Here is a 19,614-nt window from a genome sequence, read left to right on the forward strand (position 1 = left end):
TCACTTCCACATCCTCCAGCACCACCGTCACGATCACTGCCACCCACGCACAGCGGACAGTAACAGTCGACCCAGAGCACCCACCATGGCCATCCAGCGGGGCAGCTGGGTGGTGATCAGCCCGGCCGTCCTGGGCACCACAGTAATAGACAGCCTCGTCCTCGGCTTGGACCCCAGTGATGGTTAATGTGCCTGTGGTGCCAGACAAGGATCCGGAGAATCGCGAAGGGATGTCTGAGGGTCTGTTGCTGTTCCAGTAGATCACAGTGACAGGGCCACTTCCAGTTGCCTTTTGCTGGTACCAGCAGTAATAACCATAGTTGCTCCCAGAGCAGGTGATGGTTTGTCCCGGGTTCGTGGACACCGAGGGTGGCTGAGTCAGCGCTGCCTGGACCAGGGAACCTGGAGAGGGAGAGGACAGGGGGAGGAAGATGGGGGTCAGCCAGTGCCCCACCAGCACAGCCCTCCCCGGGCAACAGGACAGTGATGGGACCCCTGTACTCAAAGACCCCGGATGGGTGCAGCGAGCTGGGCTGTGGTACTTGAGGCATGGGCAAGCACCAAGAGGAGGAGAAGGAGAAGGCCAGCCACACATCAGGTACCCAGGTGGAAGGTCCCGAAATATTCTATTCTATTCTATGCTATGCTATGCTATGCTATCCTACCCTGTCCTGTCCTATCCCCTCTGCTCCCCAAATGAGAGGGGATGGGCACAGACCTGGGGCTCTAAGGGATGGCCAATCCAGGACATGAGGCACAGCCACCTGTAGCACAGGGCAGGGCCATGGTGGTGACCTGCCCCACCATCAAACGGGGACAGCAGAGAATTCTAACTGGCTCCTGTGATGGCAGGAGGTTTTTGTATCACTTCCCCATTGCCCTGTCTAACCATTGTTGCTGCTGTCCACGCCACCACAGTAATAGACAGCCTCGTCCTCGGCTTGGACCCCAGTGATGGTTAACGTTCCTGTGGAGCCAGACTTGGATCCGGAGAATCGCGAAGGGATGTCTGAGGGTCTCTTGTCGTTGTAGTAGATGACAGTGATGGGGGCACTGCCAGGAACCTTCTGCTGGTACCAGCCAACACTACTGCTGCTGCTAACCCCGGAGCAGGTGATCTGGACGGTTTGTCCCGGGTTCGCTGAGACCGAGGGTGGCTGAGTCATCGCTGCCTGGACCAGGGAACCTGGAGAGGGAGAGGAGAGAGGGGAGAAGACGGGGGTCAGCCAGTGCCCCACCAGCACAGCCCTTCCCTTGCAATGGGACTCAGACCCTGTGTTCAACAACCCTGATGCCCGAGAGGAATCCACAGCCAAAGCTGAAGACTAGAGACCCATGCCCTGCCAGGAAAGCTGGCAGCAGCAGGGATGTGGAACACCAGCCTCTGAGGGAAAGGGTCCTGGTCTCGGCTACAGAAACTTCTGGGGAGCAGAGCCCAGCCTGGCGCAGAGCAACCCAGCAGAGGCAACTCCAGCAGCAGGAGGAGGATGGGGCTGCCAGGAGCAAAAGGCAGCAGGGCTGGGGATGAGGCAATGGCATTTCTGTTACAGGGACGGGGAAAAGGAACCCTCAGCCCCAGGGTCACCTCCTGTGCGTTGGAACATGGAAGCGGGGACATTCACAGTCATGTCCTTGGACAGGGCACAGGAACCTCTGCTCAGCTCCACAGCCACGGCTCTGCTTGGCCATGAGGAGCAAGGGCTGAAAAATCTTCCTCTTCGACACTGGGCTCTGTGTCTCACTTCCCCATTACTCAGTGCCTTCATAAACGCGATCAGCACTGCTGCCGTCGTGGCTACCACAGTAATAGACAGCCTCGTCCTCGGCTTGGACCCCAGTGATGGTTAACGTGGCTGTGGAGCCAGATGTAGATCCGGAGAATCGCGAAGGGATGTCTGAGGGTCTGTAGTCGTTAGCATAGATGACAGTGACAGGGCCACATGTTTTCTGCTGGTGCCAACCAACACAACCATAACCGCTGCTGCTGCTACCCCCGGAGCAGGTGATCTGGACGGTTTGTCCCAGGTTCGCTGACACCGAGGGTGGCTGAGTCAGCGCTGCCTGGACCAGGGAACCTGGAGAGGGAGAGGAGAGAGGGGAGAAGACGGGGGTCAGCCAGTGCCCCACCAGCACAGCCCTTCCCTGGCAGCAGGGTGGAGAATGACAGAGTCAGAGGAGAACAGAAGCGGATACGATCAGAGGGAAATTTGGGGAGCAGAGCCCAGCCCAACATACTCCAGCACAGAGGCAGCTCTGGCAGCAGCAGCAGCAGGACATGGTCATCAGCAGCAAGAGCCCGTGGGGTGGCAGACAATGCCACACTGTGAACTTTGTAGGCAGAAGGACAATGGTCCCGAGCCACAAAGTCACCTCCAGTTCTCTGGGACACAAAAGGGAGCACATTCACAGCCATAGTCATGCAGAGGGGACAGGAACCTGCCTCAGACCCACATCCACAACTCTGCTCGTCCGGGAGGTAGAAGGGCAGAAAACCTTCCTCTGATTTAGGAGTCTGTGTCTTACTTCCTATTACTTGTTGCCACCAGACACCATTGCTGCTGCTGCTGTCGTAGCTACCACAGTAATAGACAGCCTCGTCCTCGGCTTGGACCCCAGTGATGGTTAACGTGGCTGTGGAGCCAGACAAGGATCCGGAGAATCACGAAGGGATGTCTGAGGGTCTGTAGCTATTCCAGTAGATGACAGTGACAGGGCCACTTCCAGTTGCCTTTTGCTGGTACCAGCCAAAATAACCATAGTTGTTACCCCCGGAGCAGGTGATCTGGACGGTTTGTCCCACGTTTGCTGACACGGAGGGTGGCTGAGTCAGCGCTGCCTGGACCAGGGAACCTGGAGAGGGAGAGGAGAGAGGGGAGAAGATGGGGGTCAGCCAGTGCCCCACCAGCACAGCCCTCCCCGGGCAGCAGTATAGGGAATGCCAAAGTCAGAGGAGAACAGAACCAGACATGATCACAGGGAAATCTGGGGAGCAGAGCCCAGCCCAACATATCCCAGCACAGAGGCAGCTCTGGCAGCAGCAGCGGGACGTGGTCATCAACAGCAAGAGCCCGTGGGGTGGCAGACAATGCCACACTGTGAACTTTGAAGGGACCAGAACAATGGTCCCCAGCCACAAAGTCACCTCCAGTTCTCTGGGACACAAAAGGGAGCACATTCACGGCCATACTCATGCAGAGGGGACAGAACCTCCCTCAGCCACACAGCCACAACTCTGCTTGTCTAAGAGGAAGAAGGGCAGAAACCACTCCCGTGATTTAGGAGTCAGTGTCTCATGTTCTATTACTTGTCGCCAGACACCATTGCTGCCGCTGCTGTCCTCGCCACCACAGTAATAGACAGCCTCGTCCTCAGCTTGGACCCCAGTGATGGTTAACGTGGCTGTGGAGCCAGACTTGGATCCGGAGAATCGCGAAGGGATGTCTGAGGGTCTGTTGTTGTTATTGTAGATCACAGTGACAGGGGCACTGCCAGGAACCTTCTGCTGGAACCAGCCATAGCTGTAGCTACTACCGGAGCAGGTGATCTGGACGGTTTGTCCCACGTTCGCTGACACCGAGGGTGGCTGAGTCAGCGCTGCCTGGACCAGGGAACCTGGAGAGGGAGAGGAGAGAGGGGAGAAGACGGGGTCAGCCAGTGCCCCGCCAGCACAGCCCTCCGTGGGCAGTGGGCAGCGACGGGACCTCCGTGCCCAAGAACCCTACCGGCACAGAGGGACCCCAGCCCCACATACGGAGCCCAAGGCCCGAGCCCTGGGGCCCTCCCTGTGAGGAGAGCTGGCAGAAGCAAGAGGATGGGGGCAGCAGCAGCTTGAGGCAGCGGGGCAGGCGACAAGGCAATGCCGTGCCTTTTGTAGGGACCGGCACGAGGTGCCCACAGCCTTAGAGCCACCTCTCTAATGGCATGTACAATCAGGAGGACATTCACAGCCATGGCTCTGCAGAAAGGACAGGAACCTAGCCCAGCCCCACAGCCCTGCTCAGACAGTGACAGTGGCACTGTCGGGTCCCTTCTGCTGCAACAAGCCATAGCTGCCGCTACTCCCGGAGCAGGGGATCTGGACGGTTTGTGCCTGGCAGCAGGATGGGGAACGCCACAGTCGGAGGAGAGTGGACCCGGCCACAGTCACAGGGAAAGCTGGGGAGCAGAGGCCAGCACAGCTCATCCCAGCACAGAGGCAGCCCTGGCGGCAGCAGCAGGAGGAGGTGGTCATCAGTAGCAAGAGGCAGTGGGATGGGCGAGAAGGCACACAGTGAACTTTGCAAGGACAGGAACAAGGGTCCTGTCGTGGTTTAACCCCAGCCAGCAACTAAGCACCACACAGCCGCTCACTCACTCCCCTCCATCCAGTGGGATGGGGGAGAAAATCGGGAAAAAGAAGTAAAACTCGTGGGTTGAGATAAGAACGGTTTAATAGAACAGAAAAGAAGAAACTAATAATGATAATGATAACACTAATAAAATGACAACAGCAGTAATAAAAGGATTGGAATGTACAAATGATGCACAGGGCGATTGCTCACCACCCGCCGACCAACACCCAGCCAGTCCCCGAGTGGCGATTCCCCACCCCCACTTCCCAGTTTCTATACTGGATGGGACGTCCTATGGTATGGAATACACCATTGGCCACTTTGGGTCAGGTGCCCTGGTTGTGTCCTGTGCCACCTTCTTGTGCCCCTCCAGCTTTCTCGCTGGCTGGGCATGAGAAGCTGAAAAATCCTTGACTATAGTCTAAACACTACTGAGCAACAACTGAAAACATCGGTGTTATCAATATTCTTCGCATACTGAACTCAAAACATAGCACTGTACCAGCCGCTAGGAAGACAGTTAACTCTATCCCAGCTGAAACCAGGACAGGTCCCCAGCACAAAGGCACCTCCAGTGCTCTAGGACGTGAAAGGGAGGCCATTCACAGCAATGGCTGTGCAGAGGGGAGAGGAACCTGCCTCAGCTGCACAGCCACAACTCTGCTGGGCCATGAGGGAAAAGGGCTGAAACCCTTCCTCTGATTTGGGAGCCCGTGTCTCACTACCTATCACTCATTGTCACCAGACACCATTGTTGCCGCTTTCGTAGCCACCACAGTAATAGACAGCCTCGTCCTCGGCTTGGACCCCACTGATGGTTAACGTGGCTGTGGAGCCAGATGTAGATCCGGAGAATCGCGAAGGGATGTCTGAGGGTCTCTTGTTGTTTTCGTAGATCACAGTGACGGGGGCACTGCCAGGAACCTTCTGCTGGAACCAGCCATAGTTGTCGTTAATTGTGGAGCAGGAGGTCCAGGACTTTACACCCGGGGACACGTACATCAGGGCCGGCTGCGTAGGCCCTGCCTAGAGACCAGAGAGGGAGAGGAGAGAGGGGAGAAGACAGGCTCAGCCAGTGCCCCACCAGCACAGCCCTCCCCGGGCAGCGGGACGGGGACAGGGACGGGACTCCTCTGCCCGCAGGCACACAGATGGGACGCCCTGGGTGCAGCCCCAACCCAGGCACTCCCGGAGGCGTTGCTGGAGCCAGAGCCTGGACCCTCTCCCTGCCCGCTGCCCTTTGGGGCACACCTTATCCCTCTCCTGAGACCGGGCAGCCCGGGGCCACGGTCTCCCGGGGGCACTCAGCGTTTGCCGCAGTCCGGAGACACCCCTGCCCGTGCCCCAGATGGGGCCACGTACAGACCAGCAGCCAGGGACTGCAGGGCAGGGGTCCCCAGCTGGTGAGAAGCTGTGGGGAGCCGGCGTGTGACAAAGAGAATGGGGGCATCTCCAGCACAGCGTGGGCTGCTGAGAGGCACCGCCATGGAGACCAGAGACGGGGGGCTGCCTGGGCAGGGGGCATGAGCTCCACCGGGGCCTTTCTGAGATCAAATGTGCCCCAAGTAGCATCCTCTCCCCACGCACCTCCAGTCCCCACGGCAGCACAAAGCACCAAGGGCACACGGGCTCTGGCTCTTGGGCTCCTCTGCACCCCTTGGGATGAGTCAGGAACGTCCCCAAATGCAGCCCAGGCCCAGAGTACTCGGGCGGGGAACGGAAAGGGGCACATAGTGCCTGGCAGCTTAGAGCATAGCCCTGCAATGGACAGACCTTCCCAGAGCCAGTGGGTCCCTACCCAGCCCGGGGATTCCCCCGGACCCCACCTCTGCTCATCTCCAGGGAACGGCCCTTGGACACAAGAGGGACAGAGGCTCCCTCTGCCCAGCAGCACAGCAGTACTGCCCCGCAGAAACCATCACCTCCAGGTCCCCGGGGCAAGGAAGGAGGTGCTCAGCACCACGCACCGACACTGCACTGGCAGCACCAGAGGAGCGGTGGCATCAGGAGAGAAATGAGACAAAGCTCTGCAAAGGCAGAGCCAGAACAGGCACAAGTGCAAAAAGGAGCCAACTGCCTAGCCTTTGGAGCTCTTCCCCACGCAGGGGGAGGTGCAGAAATGAACAGGAGGCAAAAAACAAATCTCAGCATCAACGTGACCCTGACCGTCACTGCTGTCGTCCCAGCTACCACAGTAATAGACAGCCTCGTCCTCGGCTTGGACCCCAGTGATGGTTAATGTGCCTGTGTAGCCAGACCTGGATCCAGAGAATCGTGAAGGGATGCCAGAGGGTCTCTTGTTGTTATCGTAGATCACAGTGACAGGGGCACTGCCAGGAACCTTCTGCTGGAACCAGCCAACATCATCGCTACCCCCGGAGCAGGTGATCTGGACGGTTTGTCCCACGTTCGCTGACACGGAGGGTGGCTGAGTCAGCGCTGCCTGGACCAGGGAACCTGGAGAGGGAGAGGAGAGAGGGGAGAAGATGGGGGTCAGCCAGTGCCCCACCAGCACAGCCGTCCTCAGGCAGCAGAGCGGGGAATGCCAAAGTCAGAGAACAGTACCGGACACGATCACAGGGAAATTTGGGGAGCAGGGCCCAGCCCAACATACTCCAGCACAGAGGCAGCTCTGGCAGCAGCAGCAGGACATGGTCATCGGCAGCAAGAGCCCGTGGGGTGGCAGACAATGCCACACTGTGACCTTTGAAGGGACCAGGAAAATGGTCTCCAGCTACAAAGTCACCTCCAGTTCTCTGGGACACAAAAGGGAGCACATTCACGGCCATGGTGGTGCAGAAGAGACAGGAACCTGCCTCAGCAGCACAGCCACAACTCTGCTCATCTGGGAGGTAGAAGGGCAGAAACCCCTGCCGTGATTTAGGAGTCAGTGACTCTTTTCCTATTACTTGTTGTCACCAGACACCATAGCTGCTGCTGCTGTCCCTGCTACCACAGTAATAGACAGCCTCGTCCTCGGCTTGGACCCCAGTGATGGTTAACGTGCCCGTGGAGCCAGATGTAGATCCGGAGAATCGTGAAGGGATGTCTGAGGGTCTGTTGTTGTCAGCATAGATGACAGTGACAGGGGCACTGCCAGGAACCTTCTGCTGATACCAGCCGTAATAAGCAGAGCTGCTGCTAATCCCGGAGCAGGTGATCTGGATGGTTTGTCCCACGTTTGCTGAGACCGAGGGTGGCTGAGTCAGCGCTGCCTGGACCAGGGAACCTGGAGAGGGAGAGGAGAGAGGGGAGAAGACGGGGGTCAACCAGTGCCCCGCCAGCACAGCCGTCCACGGGTGCTGGACGGGGCCCCTTTGCCCGACGTCCCCAGCCGAGCGCAGCGAGTCTGGCCACGGCACCTGAGCTGTGGGCGAGCACCGCGAGGAGGAGAGGGGCCCAGGCCATGGTGCAATCCCACCAGCTGCGCGTCCCCACGACGATGGGGCTCCTTCGCGGACCCCAGCTCCCTTTTAAGCCCCTGCCTGCCTGGGGCACGGCCCCTCCATGCAAATCTGATTCAGCGCTCGTGGCCGGATCCTGCCCGTGCCTCTCTCCCCACCTCCCTCCACGTTGCACAGGGATCGCGGCTGCCATCAGCAGCCTCGCGCCCAGCCCAAGAGCAGCTACACCCATGGGAAATGCACCCCCACCCCGATGCCTCCCTGTCCCCTACGACGCCAGCCCCACGATGCCCGGTGCACAGCGAGCACGACGGGCACGGGCAGGGCAGGGCTGCAGGGGGCTGTCTCCTTGCAGGCAGCATGGAGGGGACCCCCTGGAGCAGAGCATGTGCCCCATGGCAGGAGCCGCCTACGGGCACACGTGCTGCTCCAGCTCCGCATCCAAACAGCAGCAGTGGCGGCAGCAGCAGTCGGCACCCGAGGGGCCCTGGGGCAGCAGTGGGTTTGCATTTCACTTACTTCCCCAGTGCTGGGAGTCACCACGACCCTGATCAGCAGTGGTGTCGCAGCCAGCACAGTAAGAGACAGCCTCTGGCTTGGCTTGGACCCCAGCAATGGGTAACGTGGCCGTGGAGAGTGGCACGTTCCCAAGTGCTGTACCTACCCTCCCCAAATGACAGGGGACGCGCACAGAGCTGGGGCTCCAAGGGACGGCCAAGCTGGGCCACCAGCCACAGCCACCTGCAGGGCCACAGGGCATGGCCATGGTGGAGACCTGCCCCAGCATTAAATGGGAACAGCAGAGACTCCTAACTGACTCCTGCAACGGTGGGAGGTTTTTGATTCACTTCCCTATTGCTCTGTATCACCGTGGGACCATTGTAGCTGCCGTCGTAGCCACCACAGTAATAGACAGCCTCGTCCTCGGCTTGGACCCCAGTGATGGTTAATGTGGCTGTGGAGCCAGACAAGGATCCGGAGAATCGCGAAGGGATGTCTGAGGGTCTCTTTGTGTCATCGTAGATGACAGTGACAGGGGCACTGCCAGGAACCTTCTGTTGGTACCAGCCATAAGCATTGCTACTCCCAAAGCACGTAATCCAGATAGTTTGTCACAGAGACACTGACACGGAGGGTGGCTGAGTCAGCGCTGCCTGGACCAGGGAACCTGGAGAGGGAGAGGAGAGAGGGGAGAAGACGGGGGTCAGCCAGTGCCCCACCAGCACAGCCCTTCCCTGGCAGCAGGGTGGACAATGCCAAAGTCAGAGGAGAACAAAAGTGGACACGATCACAGGGAAATATGGGGAGCAGAGCCCAGCCCAACATATTCCAGCACAGAGGCAGCTCTGGCAGCAGCAGCAGGACATGGTCATCAGCAGCAAGAGCCCGTGGGGTGGCAGACAATGCCACATTGTGAACTTTGTAGGGACCAGAACAATGGTCCCCAGCCACAAAGTCACCTCCAGTTCTCTGGGACACAAAAGGGAGCACATTCACAGCCATAGTCATGCAGAGGGGACAGGAACCTGCCTCAGACCCACATCCACAACTCTGCTCGTCCGGGAGGTAGAAGGGCCGAAAACCTTCCTCTGATTTAGGAGTCTGTGTCTTACTTCCTATTACTTGTTGCCACCAGACACCATAGCTGCTGCTGCTGTCGTAGCTACCACAGTAATAGACAGCCTCGTCCTCGGCTTGGACCCCAGTGATGGTTAACGTGGCTGTGGAGCCAGACTTGGATCCGGAGAATCGCGAAGGGATGTCTGAGGGTCTGTTTGTGTTACCGTAGATGACAGTGACAGGACCACTGCCAGGAACCTTCTGCTGGTACCAGCCATAGTAGTAACCATAGCTGCCACTACCCCCGGAGCAGGTGATCTGGACGGTTTGTCCCACGTTCGCTGACACGGAGGGTGGCTGAGTCAGCGCTGCCTGGACCAGGGAACCTGGAGAGGGAGAGGAGAGAGGGGAGAAGACGGGGGTCAGCCAGTGCCCCACCAGCACAGCCCTCCCCGGGCAGCAGTATAGGGAACGCCAAAGTCAGAGGAGAACAGAACCAGACACGATCACAGGGAAATTTGGGGAGCAGAGCCCAGCCCAACATATCCCAGCACAGAGGCAGCTCTGGCAGCAGCAGCGGGACGTGGTCATCAGCAGCAAGAGCCCGTGGGGTGGCAGACAATGCCACACTGTGAACTTTGTAGGCAGAAGGGCAATGGTCCCCAGCCACAAAGTCACCTCCAGTTCTCCAGCACACAAAAGGGAGCACATTCATGACCATGGTGGTGCAGAGAGGACAGGAACCTGCCTCAGACCCACAGCCACAACTCTGCTCAGCCAGGAGGGAGAAGGGCGGAAAACCTTCCTCTGATTTAGGATTTGGTGTCTCACTTCCTATTATTTGTTGTCACCAGACACCATAGCTGCTGCTGCTGTCGTCCGTGCTACCACAGTAATAGACAGCCTCGTCCTCGGCTTGGACCCCAGTGATGGTTAACGTGCTTGTTGAGCCAGATGTAGATCCGGAGAATCGTGAAGGGATGTCTGAGGGTCTCTGTGTGTTTTCATAGATGACAGTGACAGGGGCACTGCCAGGAACCTTCTGCTGGTACCAGCCATAAGCATTGGTAGTCCCAAAGCACGTAATCCAGATAGTTTGTCACAGAGACACTGACATGGAGGGTGGCTGAGTCAGCGCTGCCTGGACCAGGGAACCTGGAGAGGGAGAGGAGAGAGGGGAGAAGACAGGGGTCAGCCAGTGATGCACCAGCACAGCCCTCCCCGGGCAGTAGTATAGGGAACGCCAAAGTCAGAGGAGAACAGAACCAGACACGATCACAGGGAAATCTGGGGAGCAGAGCCCAGCCCAATATATTCCAGCACAGAGGCAGCTCTGGCAGCAGCAGCAGGATGTGGTCATCAGCAGCAAGAGCCCGTGGGGTGGCAGACAATGCCACACTGTGAACTTTGTAGGGACCAGGACAATGGTCCCGAGCCACAAAGTCACCTCCAGTTCTCCGGGACACAAAAGGGAGCACATTTATGGCCATGATGGTGCAGAGGGGACAGGAACCTGCCTCAGCCCCACAGCCACAACTCTGCTTGTCTGGGAGGAAGAAAGGCAGAAAACCTTCCCCTGATTTAGGAGTCGGTGTCTCACTTCCTATTACTTGTTGTCTCCAGACACCATTGCTGCTGCTGTCGTCCCTGCTACCACAGTAATAGACAGCCTCGTCCTCGGCTTGGACCCCAGTGATGGTTAACGTGCCCGTGGAGCCAGACAAGGATCCGGAGAATCGCGAAGGGATGTCCGATGGTCTGTGGTTTTTGCGGTAGATGACAGTGACAGGGGCACTGCCAGGAACCTTCTGCTGGAACCAGCCATAGTAGTAACCATAGGTGCCACTACCCCCGGAGCAGGTGATCTGGACGCTTTGTCCCACGTTCGCTGAGACCGAGGGTGGCTGAGTCAGCGCTGCCTGGACCAGGGAACCTGGAGAGGGAGAGGAGAGAGGGGAGAAGACGGGGGTCAGCCAGTGCCCCACCAGCACAGCCCTCCCTGAGCAGCAGGATGGGGATGGGACCCCTGTGCCCAAAGGCCCCCGATGGGTGCAGTGAGTCTGGCCAGGGCACCTGAGACATGGGAGAGCACAGTGCGGAGGAGAGCGGCCCAGGCCATGGCACAATCCCACCAGCTCCGCATCCCCACGCCAACGGGGCTGTGCTGGTGACCCAACTCCCGGGCACAGCCCCTCCATCCATGTGTGGCCCCTAACGTTCACTGGCTGCTCCTGTCCCAGCGCTCCCCCTGCCCACCGCAGGCACCTCTCCGGCCCACCGGAGGCACCAAGATCACGCTGGGCTGCCTGCTCCCCATCTCCTTTCTCCTGCCACAACGTGGCTGCTGCGCTCTGAGCTCAGCCATGGCCCAGCCAGTGCCTGTCGCTGCCCAGAACGGCCGTGGCCCCGCTGCCCGGGGAACTCCTGTGCATAGGCCAGGGCACAGCCCCACCTTGGCACGTAGACACGTCCCCTGCTCTGAGCACCTGCTCTGCTTGGCGCTTGCTGGTCCCCGGGCAGCCGCGCTACTCACGCGCTGCTCAGCGGCAGTGACGGAGGAGCTGGGAAAACCAGGTCCTGCTTCAAAGGAGGGTGCCGCAACGGGGCCTCTGGGAAGTGCCACAAGAGAACCGCAGAGCAGAGAAGCGGGACTTTGAAGGGAGCTGGAACCACTTGGAAACCAGGAGCTTCAAGGCTACCCGACAGTAGAGAAACACAAGCCCCCACTTCCTCCGACTACAAAGTGAGCTGGGGGCCTCCGGCAGCTTCACAGCAACCATTAATAGACTCGGGCTGGAGTTTGTACCGATCAAGTGCGCGTAGCATCCTCCCACGCTTGTCCGGCCAGGGGCAGCCCCTCTGCTACCTGCCGACAGCAGGGGCCACAGCAGCCTCCAAAGGGGTCTGACGGGACTGCCCTGCACCAGTCTTACACGCTGGCACCTGGCCGTCCGCAGCCCCTTTGCCTCCTGGCTGCCCCGCGAACCTCAGGACTGTGGTGCGGGGCCACACTGACACCATGCGGAGACGAGAAGGCCCTCAGGGACAGCACTGGAGGAACTGAGAGCAGAGCCCGGGACAGGACTCTGCCCATGCTGTCCCTCAGCCCTGCCACCACTTCCACCAAAGTCCAGAGACATCTCCAGCCCCTGCCACAACCTTCATGGCTTCGGCACAGGACCCTGCCCAAGGCACACCGTGCTTCTCTCAGCTTCTCTGGGCCACAGAAACAACCACAGGACAAGACATTTTGCAGGCAGGAGCAACTGGCCACACCACAGCCCTACGCTAGCAGAAGCTGTGTCACTCCCACATCCTCCAGCACCACCGTCACGATCACTGCCACCCACGCACAGCGGACAGTAACAGTCAACCCAGAGGACCCACCAAGGCCATCGAGCGGGGCAGCTGGGTGCTGATCAGCCCGGCCGTCCTGGGCACCACAGTAATAGACAGCCTCGTCCTCGGCTTGGACCCCAGTGATGGTTAATGTGCTTGTTGAGCCAGATGCAGATCCGGAGAATCGCGAAGGGATGTCCGAGGGTCTCTTGTTGTTAGTATAGATCACAGTGACGGGGGGACTGCCAGGAACCTTCTGCTGGTACCAGCCAACACCATCACTGCTGCTACTCCCGGAGCAGGTGATCTGGACGGTTTGTCCCACGTTCGCTGACACGGAGGGTGGCTGAGTCAGCGCTGCCTGGACCAGGGAACCTGGAGAGGGAGAGGAGAGAGGGGAGAAGATGGGGGTCAGCCAGTGCCCCACCAGCACATTCTTCCCTGGGCAGCAGCAGGGGGACAGGAACGCTGGTGCAGCGAGTCTGGCCAGGGCACATGAGCAATGGGCCAGCACTGCGTAGAGGAGAGGGAGAAGGCCAGCCACATATCAGGTACCCAGGTGGAAGGTCCCAAAATATTCTATTCTATTCTATTCTATTCTATTCTATTCTATTCTATTCTATTCTATTCTATTCTATCGTATCCTGTCCTGTCCTGTCCTGTCCCCTGTCCTCCCCAAATGAGAGGGGATGGGCACAGACCTGGGGCTCTAAGGGATGGCCAATCCACGACACGAGGCACAGCCACCTGTAGCACAGGGCAGGGCCATGGTGGTGACCTGCCCCACCATCAAACGGGGACAGCAGAGAATTCTAACTGGCTCTTGTGATGGCAGGAGGTTTTTGTATCACTTCCCCATTGCCCTGTCTCACCCTTGTAGCTGCTGTCGTAGCTACCACAGTAATAGACAGCCTCGTCCTCGGCTTGGACCCCAGTGATGGTTAACGTGCCCGTGGAGCCAGACTTGGATCCGGAGAATCGCGAAGGGATGTCTGAGGGTCTCTTGTCGTTGTAGTAGATGACAGTGATGGGGGCACTGCCAGGAACCTTCTGCTGGTACCAGGCAACACCGCTGATGCCACTGCTAACCCCAGAGCAGGTGATCTGGACGGTTTGTCCTGGGTTTGCCGACACGGAGCGTGGCTGAGTCAGCGCTGCCTGGACCAGGGAACCTGGAGAGGGAGAGGAGAGAGGAGGGAAGACGGGCGTCAGCCAGTGACGCACCAGCACAGCCATCTTCAGGCAGCAGAGTGGGGAATGCCAAAGTCAGAGGAGAACAGAACCAGACATGATCACAGGGAAATCTGGGGAGCAGAGCCCAGCCCAACATACTCCAGCACAGAGGCAGCTCTGGCAGCAGCAGCAGCAGGACGTGGTCATCAGCAGCAAGAGCCTGTGGGGTGGCAGACAATGCCACACTGTGAACTTTGAAGGGACCAGGGCAATGGTCCCGAGCCACAAAGTCACCTCCAGTTCTCTGGGACACAAAAGGGAGCACATTCATGGCCACGGTCGTGCAGAGGGGACAGAACCTGCCTCAGCGACATAGCCACAACTCTGCTCATCTGGGAGGGAGAAGGGCAGAAACCCCTCCCCTGATTTAGGAGTCAGTGTCTCATGTCCTATTACTTGTTGTCACCAGACACCATTGCTACCGCTGCTGTCGTAGCCACCACAGTAATAGACAGCCTCGTCCTCGGCTTGGACCCCAGTGATGGTTAACGTGCCCGTGGAGCCAGACTTGGATCCGGAGAATCGCGAAGGGATGTCTGAGGGTCTCTTGTCGGTGTAGTAGATGACAGTGACAGGGCCACTGCCAGGAACCTTCTGCTGGAACCAGGCAACACCGCTGCCGCTGCTAAACCCGGAGCAGGTGATCTGGACGGTTTGTCCCACGTTTGCTGAGACCGAGGGTGGCTGAGTCAGCGCTGCCTGGACCAGGGAACCTGGAGAGGGAGAGGAGAGAGGGGAGAAGACGGGGGTCAGCCAGTGCCCCACTGTCACGAGCCAGACTGGACAGACCAGGGAGTCCTGTTTAATTCCAAATTCCCTCGGGCTAAATTAAGGGGGAACGACACCAAACCATCAGTTAAAGATTTATTCATGACAGAAGTAAACTGAACTGGGGAGGTGTGGTTGTAGGTGACAGGGTTTCTCACAACAGGAATTGGCATAAGACTACTTCTGTAAACTGTGTAACCATATACATCAATTCAGGGAGTAATGAGATCCCTCCCACTGAGTTACGAGTTTCAGAGCAGACCCCTTGCTTTCCAGACTCCTCCTCAGAGAAGGGCCCAGGGGCGGCTGGATCCACTCTTAGTCCCAGACTTGGTCAATGGTTTTATGTCTTAAAGGGATGAGGTGTAGGGATTGTGGAAAAGCAAAAGGAACGAGAGAAGAAGGAAGAGAGAAAGATTTCACCAGTCCTGGGTCCAGCGTTGGTTCAATCAGCCAAGGGGTCCAGTCCCGGTGGGCTTGCACACCTGGGGCTTCAGTTTGTGTCCTTTTATCATCCTTGCTCCTCCTTCGGGTGGGCACCTGAACTCATCAGGCACATGAGCAGTTTGTGAGCCTTTGGGCTTGGGGGTGGTTTGTGGAGTAACTTCTCCTTCCCTGCAGACGTGGCCATTGTTTGATCTTTGTAACAGAACAGGGAGCTGCGCACCTTCCAGCACGCCCTTCCCCTCCTGTTGCTGATGTCTGAGCTGATGGGCTTTTCACCTTGGTTCCTTGCTGTGCAGCGTTTGTCTTTGAGCAGAACTTGCCCCACCACAACGTTTGAGACATTAACTCTTTCAGTCTCTCACACCCACCAGCACAGCCCATCCTGGGTGCCAGACGGGGCCCCTGTGCCCAAAGGCCATGATACCACTGAGGAAACCAGAGACCCCGGGGCCCTGCGAGGAGAACGTGCAGAACCAGCAGGACGGAGCTGCTGGCAGCAGGGCAGGTGACAAGGCAATGCCATGCCTTTTGTAGGGACAAGCACAACGTGTCCAAAGCTCCAGAGCCACCTCCCACTCCATGAGGCACAACTGGGAGGACATTTACAGCCATGGCCATGCAGAGGGGACACAAACCTGGCCCAACCCCAAAGCCCTACTCAGCCATGAAGGAGAAGGGCAGAAATCTCCCATTTTTAACTCCTCTGTAGCTCACTCCCACATCTCTTTGTCACTATAACAGCATAAGTGCCGCTGCCCTTGTTACCACAGTAATAGGCAGCCTCGTCCTCGGCTTGGACCCCAGTGATGGTTAACGTGCCCGTGGAGCCAGACAGGGATCCGGAGAATCGCGAAGGGATGTCTGAGGGTCTCTTGTCGTTCCAGTAGATCACACTGACAGGGGCACTGCCAGGAACCTTCTGCTGGTACCAGGCATAAGCATCGCTACTCCCAAAGCATGTAATCCAGATAGTTTGTCACAGAGATGCTGACACGGAGGGTGGCTGAGTCAGCGCTGCCTGGACCAGGGAACCTGGAGAGGGAGAGGAGAGAGGGGAGAAGACGGGGGTCAGCCAGTGCCCCACCAGCACAGCCCTTCCTGGGCAGCAGGGTGGAGAATGCCAGAGTCAAACGGGAACAGAAACAGACACGATCACAGGGAAATATGGGGAGCAGAGCCCAGCCCAACATATTCCAGCACAGAGGCAGCTCTGGCAGCAGCAGCAGGACGTGGTCACCAGTAGCAAGAGCCCGTGGGGTGGCAGACAATGCCACACTGTGAACTTTGAAGGGACCAGGACAATGGTCCCGAGCCACAAAGTCACCTCCAGTTCTCTGGGACACAAAAGGGAGCACATTCACTGCCAGGGTGGTGCAGAAGGGACAGGAACCTGCCTCAGCAGCACAGCCACAACTCTGCTCGTCTGGGAGGGAGAATAGTAGAAAACCTTCCTCTGATTTAGGATTTGGTGTCTCACTTCCTATTACTTGTTGTCTCCAGACACCATTGCTGCTGCTGCTGTCCATGCTACCACAGTAATAGACAGCCTCGTCCTCGGCTTGGACCCCAGTGATGGTTAACGTGCCTGTGGAGCCAGACTTGGATCCGGAGAATCGCGAAGGGATGTCTGAGGGTCTCTTGTTGTTTTCGTAGATCACAGTGACGGGGGCACTGCCAGGAACCTTCTGCTGGAACCAGCCATAGTAGCTGCCAGTCCCGGAGCAGGTGATCTGGACGGTTTGTCCCAGGTTCGCTGACACCGAGGGTGGCTGAGTCAGCGCTGCCTGGACCAGGGAACCTGGAGAGGGAGAGGAGAAAGGGGAGAAGACGGGGGTCAGCCAATGCCCCACCAGCACAGCCCTCCATGGGCAGCAGGGTGGGGAATGCCAAAGTCAGAGGAGAACAGAAGTGGACACGATCACAGGGAAATTTGGGGAGCAGAGCCCAGCCCAACATATTCCAGCACAGAGGCAGCTCTGACAGCAGCAGAAGGACGTGGGCAGCAGCAGCAAGAGCCCATGGGGTAGCAGACAATGGCACACTGTGAACTTTGAAGGGACCAGGGCAATGGTCCCGAGCCACAAAGTCACCTCCAGTTCTCTGGGACACAAAAGGGAGGACATTCATGACCATAGTCATGCAGAGAGGACGGAACCTACCTCAATCCCACAGTCACAACTCTGCTGAGGCAGGAGGTAGAAGGGCAGAAAACCTTCCCCGGATTTGGCAGTCTGTGTCTCATTTCCTATTACTTGTTGTCACCAGACATCATTGCTGCTGCTGCTGTCCCAGCCACCACAGTAATAGACAGCCTCGTCCTCGGCTTGGACCCCAGTGATGGTTAACGTGGCTGTGGAGCCAGATGTAGATCCGGAGAATCGTGAGGGGATGCCTGAGGGTCTGTGGCTATTCCAGTAGATGACAGTGACAGGGGCACTGCCAGGAACCTTCTGCTGGTACCAGCCAACACCATAGCTGCTGCTACCCCCGGAGCAGGTGATCTGGACAGATTGACCCACATTTGCTGACAGCGAGGGCGGCTAAGTCAGCGCTGCCTGGACCAGGGAACCTGGAGAGGGAGAGGAGAGAGGGGAGAAGATGGGGGTCAGCCAGTGCCCCACCAGCACAGCCGTCCTCAGGCAGCAGAGTGGAGAACGCCAAAGTCAGAGGAGAACAGAACCGGACATGATCACAGGGAAATTTGGGGAGCAGAGCCCAGCCCAACATATTCCAGCACAGAGACAGCTCTGGCAGCAGCAGCAGGACGTGGTCACCAGTAGCAAGAGCCCGTGGGGTGGCAGACAATGCCAGACTGTGAACTTTGAACGGACCAGGGCAATGGTCCCGAGCCACAAAGTCACCTCCAGTTCTCTGGGACACAAAAGGGAGGACATTCATGACCATGGTGGTGGAGAGGGGACAGGAACCTGCCTCAGCCCCACAGCCACTATTCTGCTTGGCCAGGAGGGAGAGAAGGGCATTAAAGCTTCACCTTATTTAGGAGTCAGTGTTTCAATTCTTATTATTTGTTGTCACCATACACCATTACCGCTGCTGCTGTGTTGGCTACCACAGTAATAGACAGCCTTGTCCTCGGCTTGGACCCCAGTGATGGTTAATGTGCCTGAGGTGCCAGACTTGGATCCGGAGAATCGCGAAGGGATGTCTGAGGGTCTCTTTGTGTTTTCGTAGATGACAGTGACAGGACCACTGCCAGGAACCTTCTGCTGGTACCAGCCATAGTAGTAACCATAGCTGCCACTACCCCCGGAGCAGGTGATCTGGACGGTTTGTCCCACGTTCGCTGACACGGAGGGTGGCTGAGTCAGCGCTGCCTGGACCAGGGAACCTGCAGAGGGAGAGGAGAGAGGGGAGAAGACGGGGGTCAGCCAGTGCCCCACCAGCACATTCTTCCCTGGGCAGCAAGACGGGGACAGGAACACTGGTGCGTCGAGTCTGGCCATTGCACATGTGCAATGGGCGAGCACTGTGCGGAGGAGAGGGAGAAGGCCAGCCACGTATCAGGTACCCAGGTGGAAGGTCCTAAAATATTCTATTCTATTCTATTCTATTCTATTCTATTCTATTCTATTCTATTCTATCGTATCCTGTCTACTCCCCAAATGACAGGGGATGGGCACAGACCTGGGGCTCTAAGGGATGGCCAATCCAGGACACTAAGCACAGCCACCTGTAGCACAGGGCAGGGCCATGGTGGTGACCTGCCCCACCATCAAATGGGGACAGCAGAGAATTCTAACTGGCTCCTGTGATGGCAGGAGGTTTTTTGTATCACTTCCCCATTGCCCTGTCTCACCATAGTTGCTGCTGTCGTAGCTACCACAGTAATAGACAGCCTCGTCCTCGGCTTGGACCCCAGTGATGGTTAACGTGCCTGTGGAGCCAGACTTGGATCCGGAGAATCGCGAAGGGATGTCTGAGGGTCTCTTGTCATTGTAGTAGATGACAGTTATGGGGGCACTGCCAGGAACCTTCTGCTGGTACCAGCCATAGCTGTAGCTACTACCGGAGCAGGTGATCTGGACGGTTTGTCCCACGTTCGCTGAGACTGAGGGTGGCTGAGTCATCGCTGCCTGGACCAGGGAACCTGGAGAGGGAGAGGAGAGAGGGGAGAAGACGGGGGTCAGCCAGTGCCCCACCAGCACAGCCGTCCTCAGGCAGCAGGGTGGGTAACAGCAAAGTCAGAGGAGAACAGAACCAGACATGATCACAGGGAAATCTGGGGAGCAGAGCCCAGCCCAATATATTCCAGCACAGAGGCAGCTCTGGCAGCAGCAGCAGGATGTGGTCATCAGCAGCAAGAGCCCGTGGGGTGGCAGACAATGCCACACTGTGAACTTTGTAGGGACCAGAACAATGGTCCCGAGCCACAAAGTCACCTCCCGTCCTCTGGGACAAAATAGTTAGGAAATTCACAGCCATAGTCATGCAGAGGGCACAGGAACCTGCCTCAGCCCCACAGCTCCGCTCCACCAGGAGAGAGAGAAGGGCATTAAAGCTTCCCCTGATCT

General features: G+C 58.0%; 1 protein-coding gene and 1 pseudogene across 1 annotated transcript; both read right to left on the reverse strand.

Moving 5' to 3' along the window:
- Positions 1 to 8,544: 8,544 nt before the first annotated feature.
- On the reverse strand, positions 8,545 to 14,138 carry LOC142036489 (uncharacterized). Its single transcript, XM_075039681.1, is given in 9 exon segments — positions 8,545 to 8,815; positions 8,864 to 8,903; positions 9,349 to 9,681; positions 10,154 to 10,319; positions 10,321 to 10,450; positions 10,619 to 11,228; positions 12,683 to 13,009; positions 13,507 to 13,806; positions 13,967 to 14,138. Coding segments are annotated over 9 exon segments (2,349 nt in total).
- A 3,976-nt stretch (positions 14,139 to 18,114) lies between these two features.
- LOC142036490 (uncharacterized) lies at positions 18,115 to 19,525 on the reverse strand (annotated as a pseudogene).
- Between the last annotated feature and the right edge of the window lie 89 nt (positions 19,526 to 19,614).

Source organism: Buteo buteo, chromosome 11 (assembly GCF_964188355.1).
Source record: "Buteo buteo chromosome 11, bButBut1.hap1.1, whole genome shotgun sequence".
Taxonomy (NCBI): domain Eukaryota; kingdom Metazoa; phylum Chordata; class Aves; order Accipitriformes; family Accipitridae; genus Buteo; species Buteo buteo.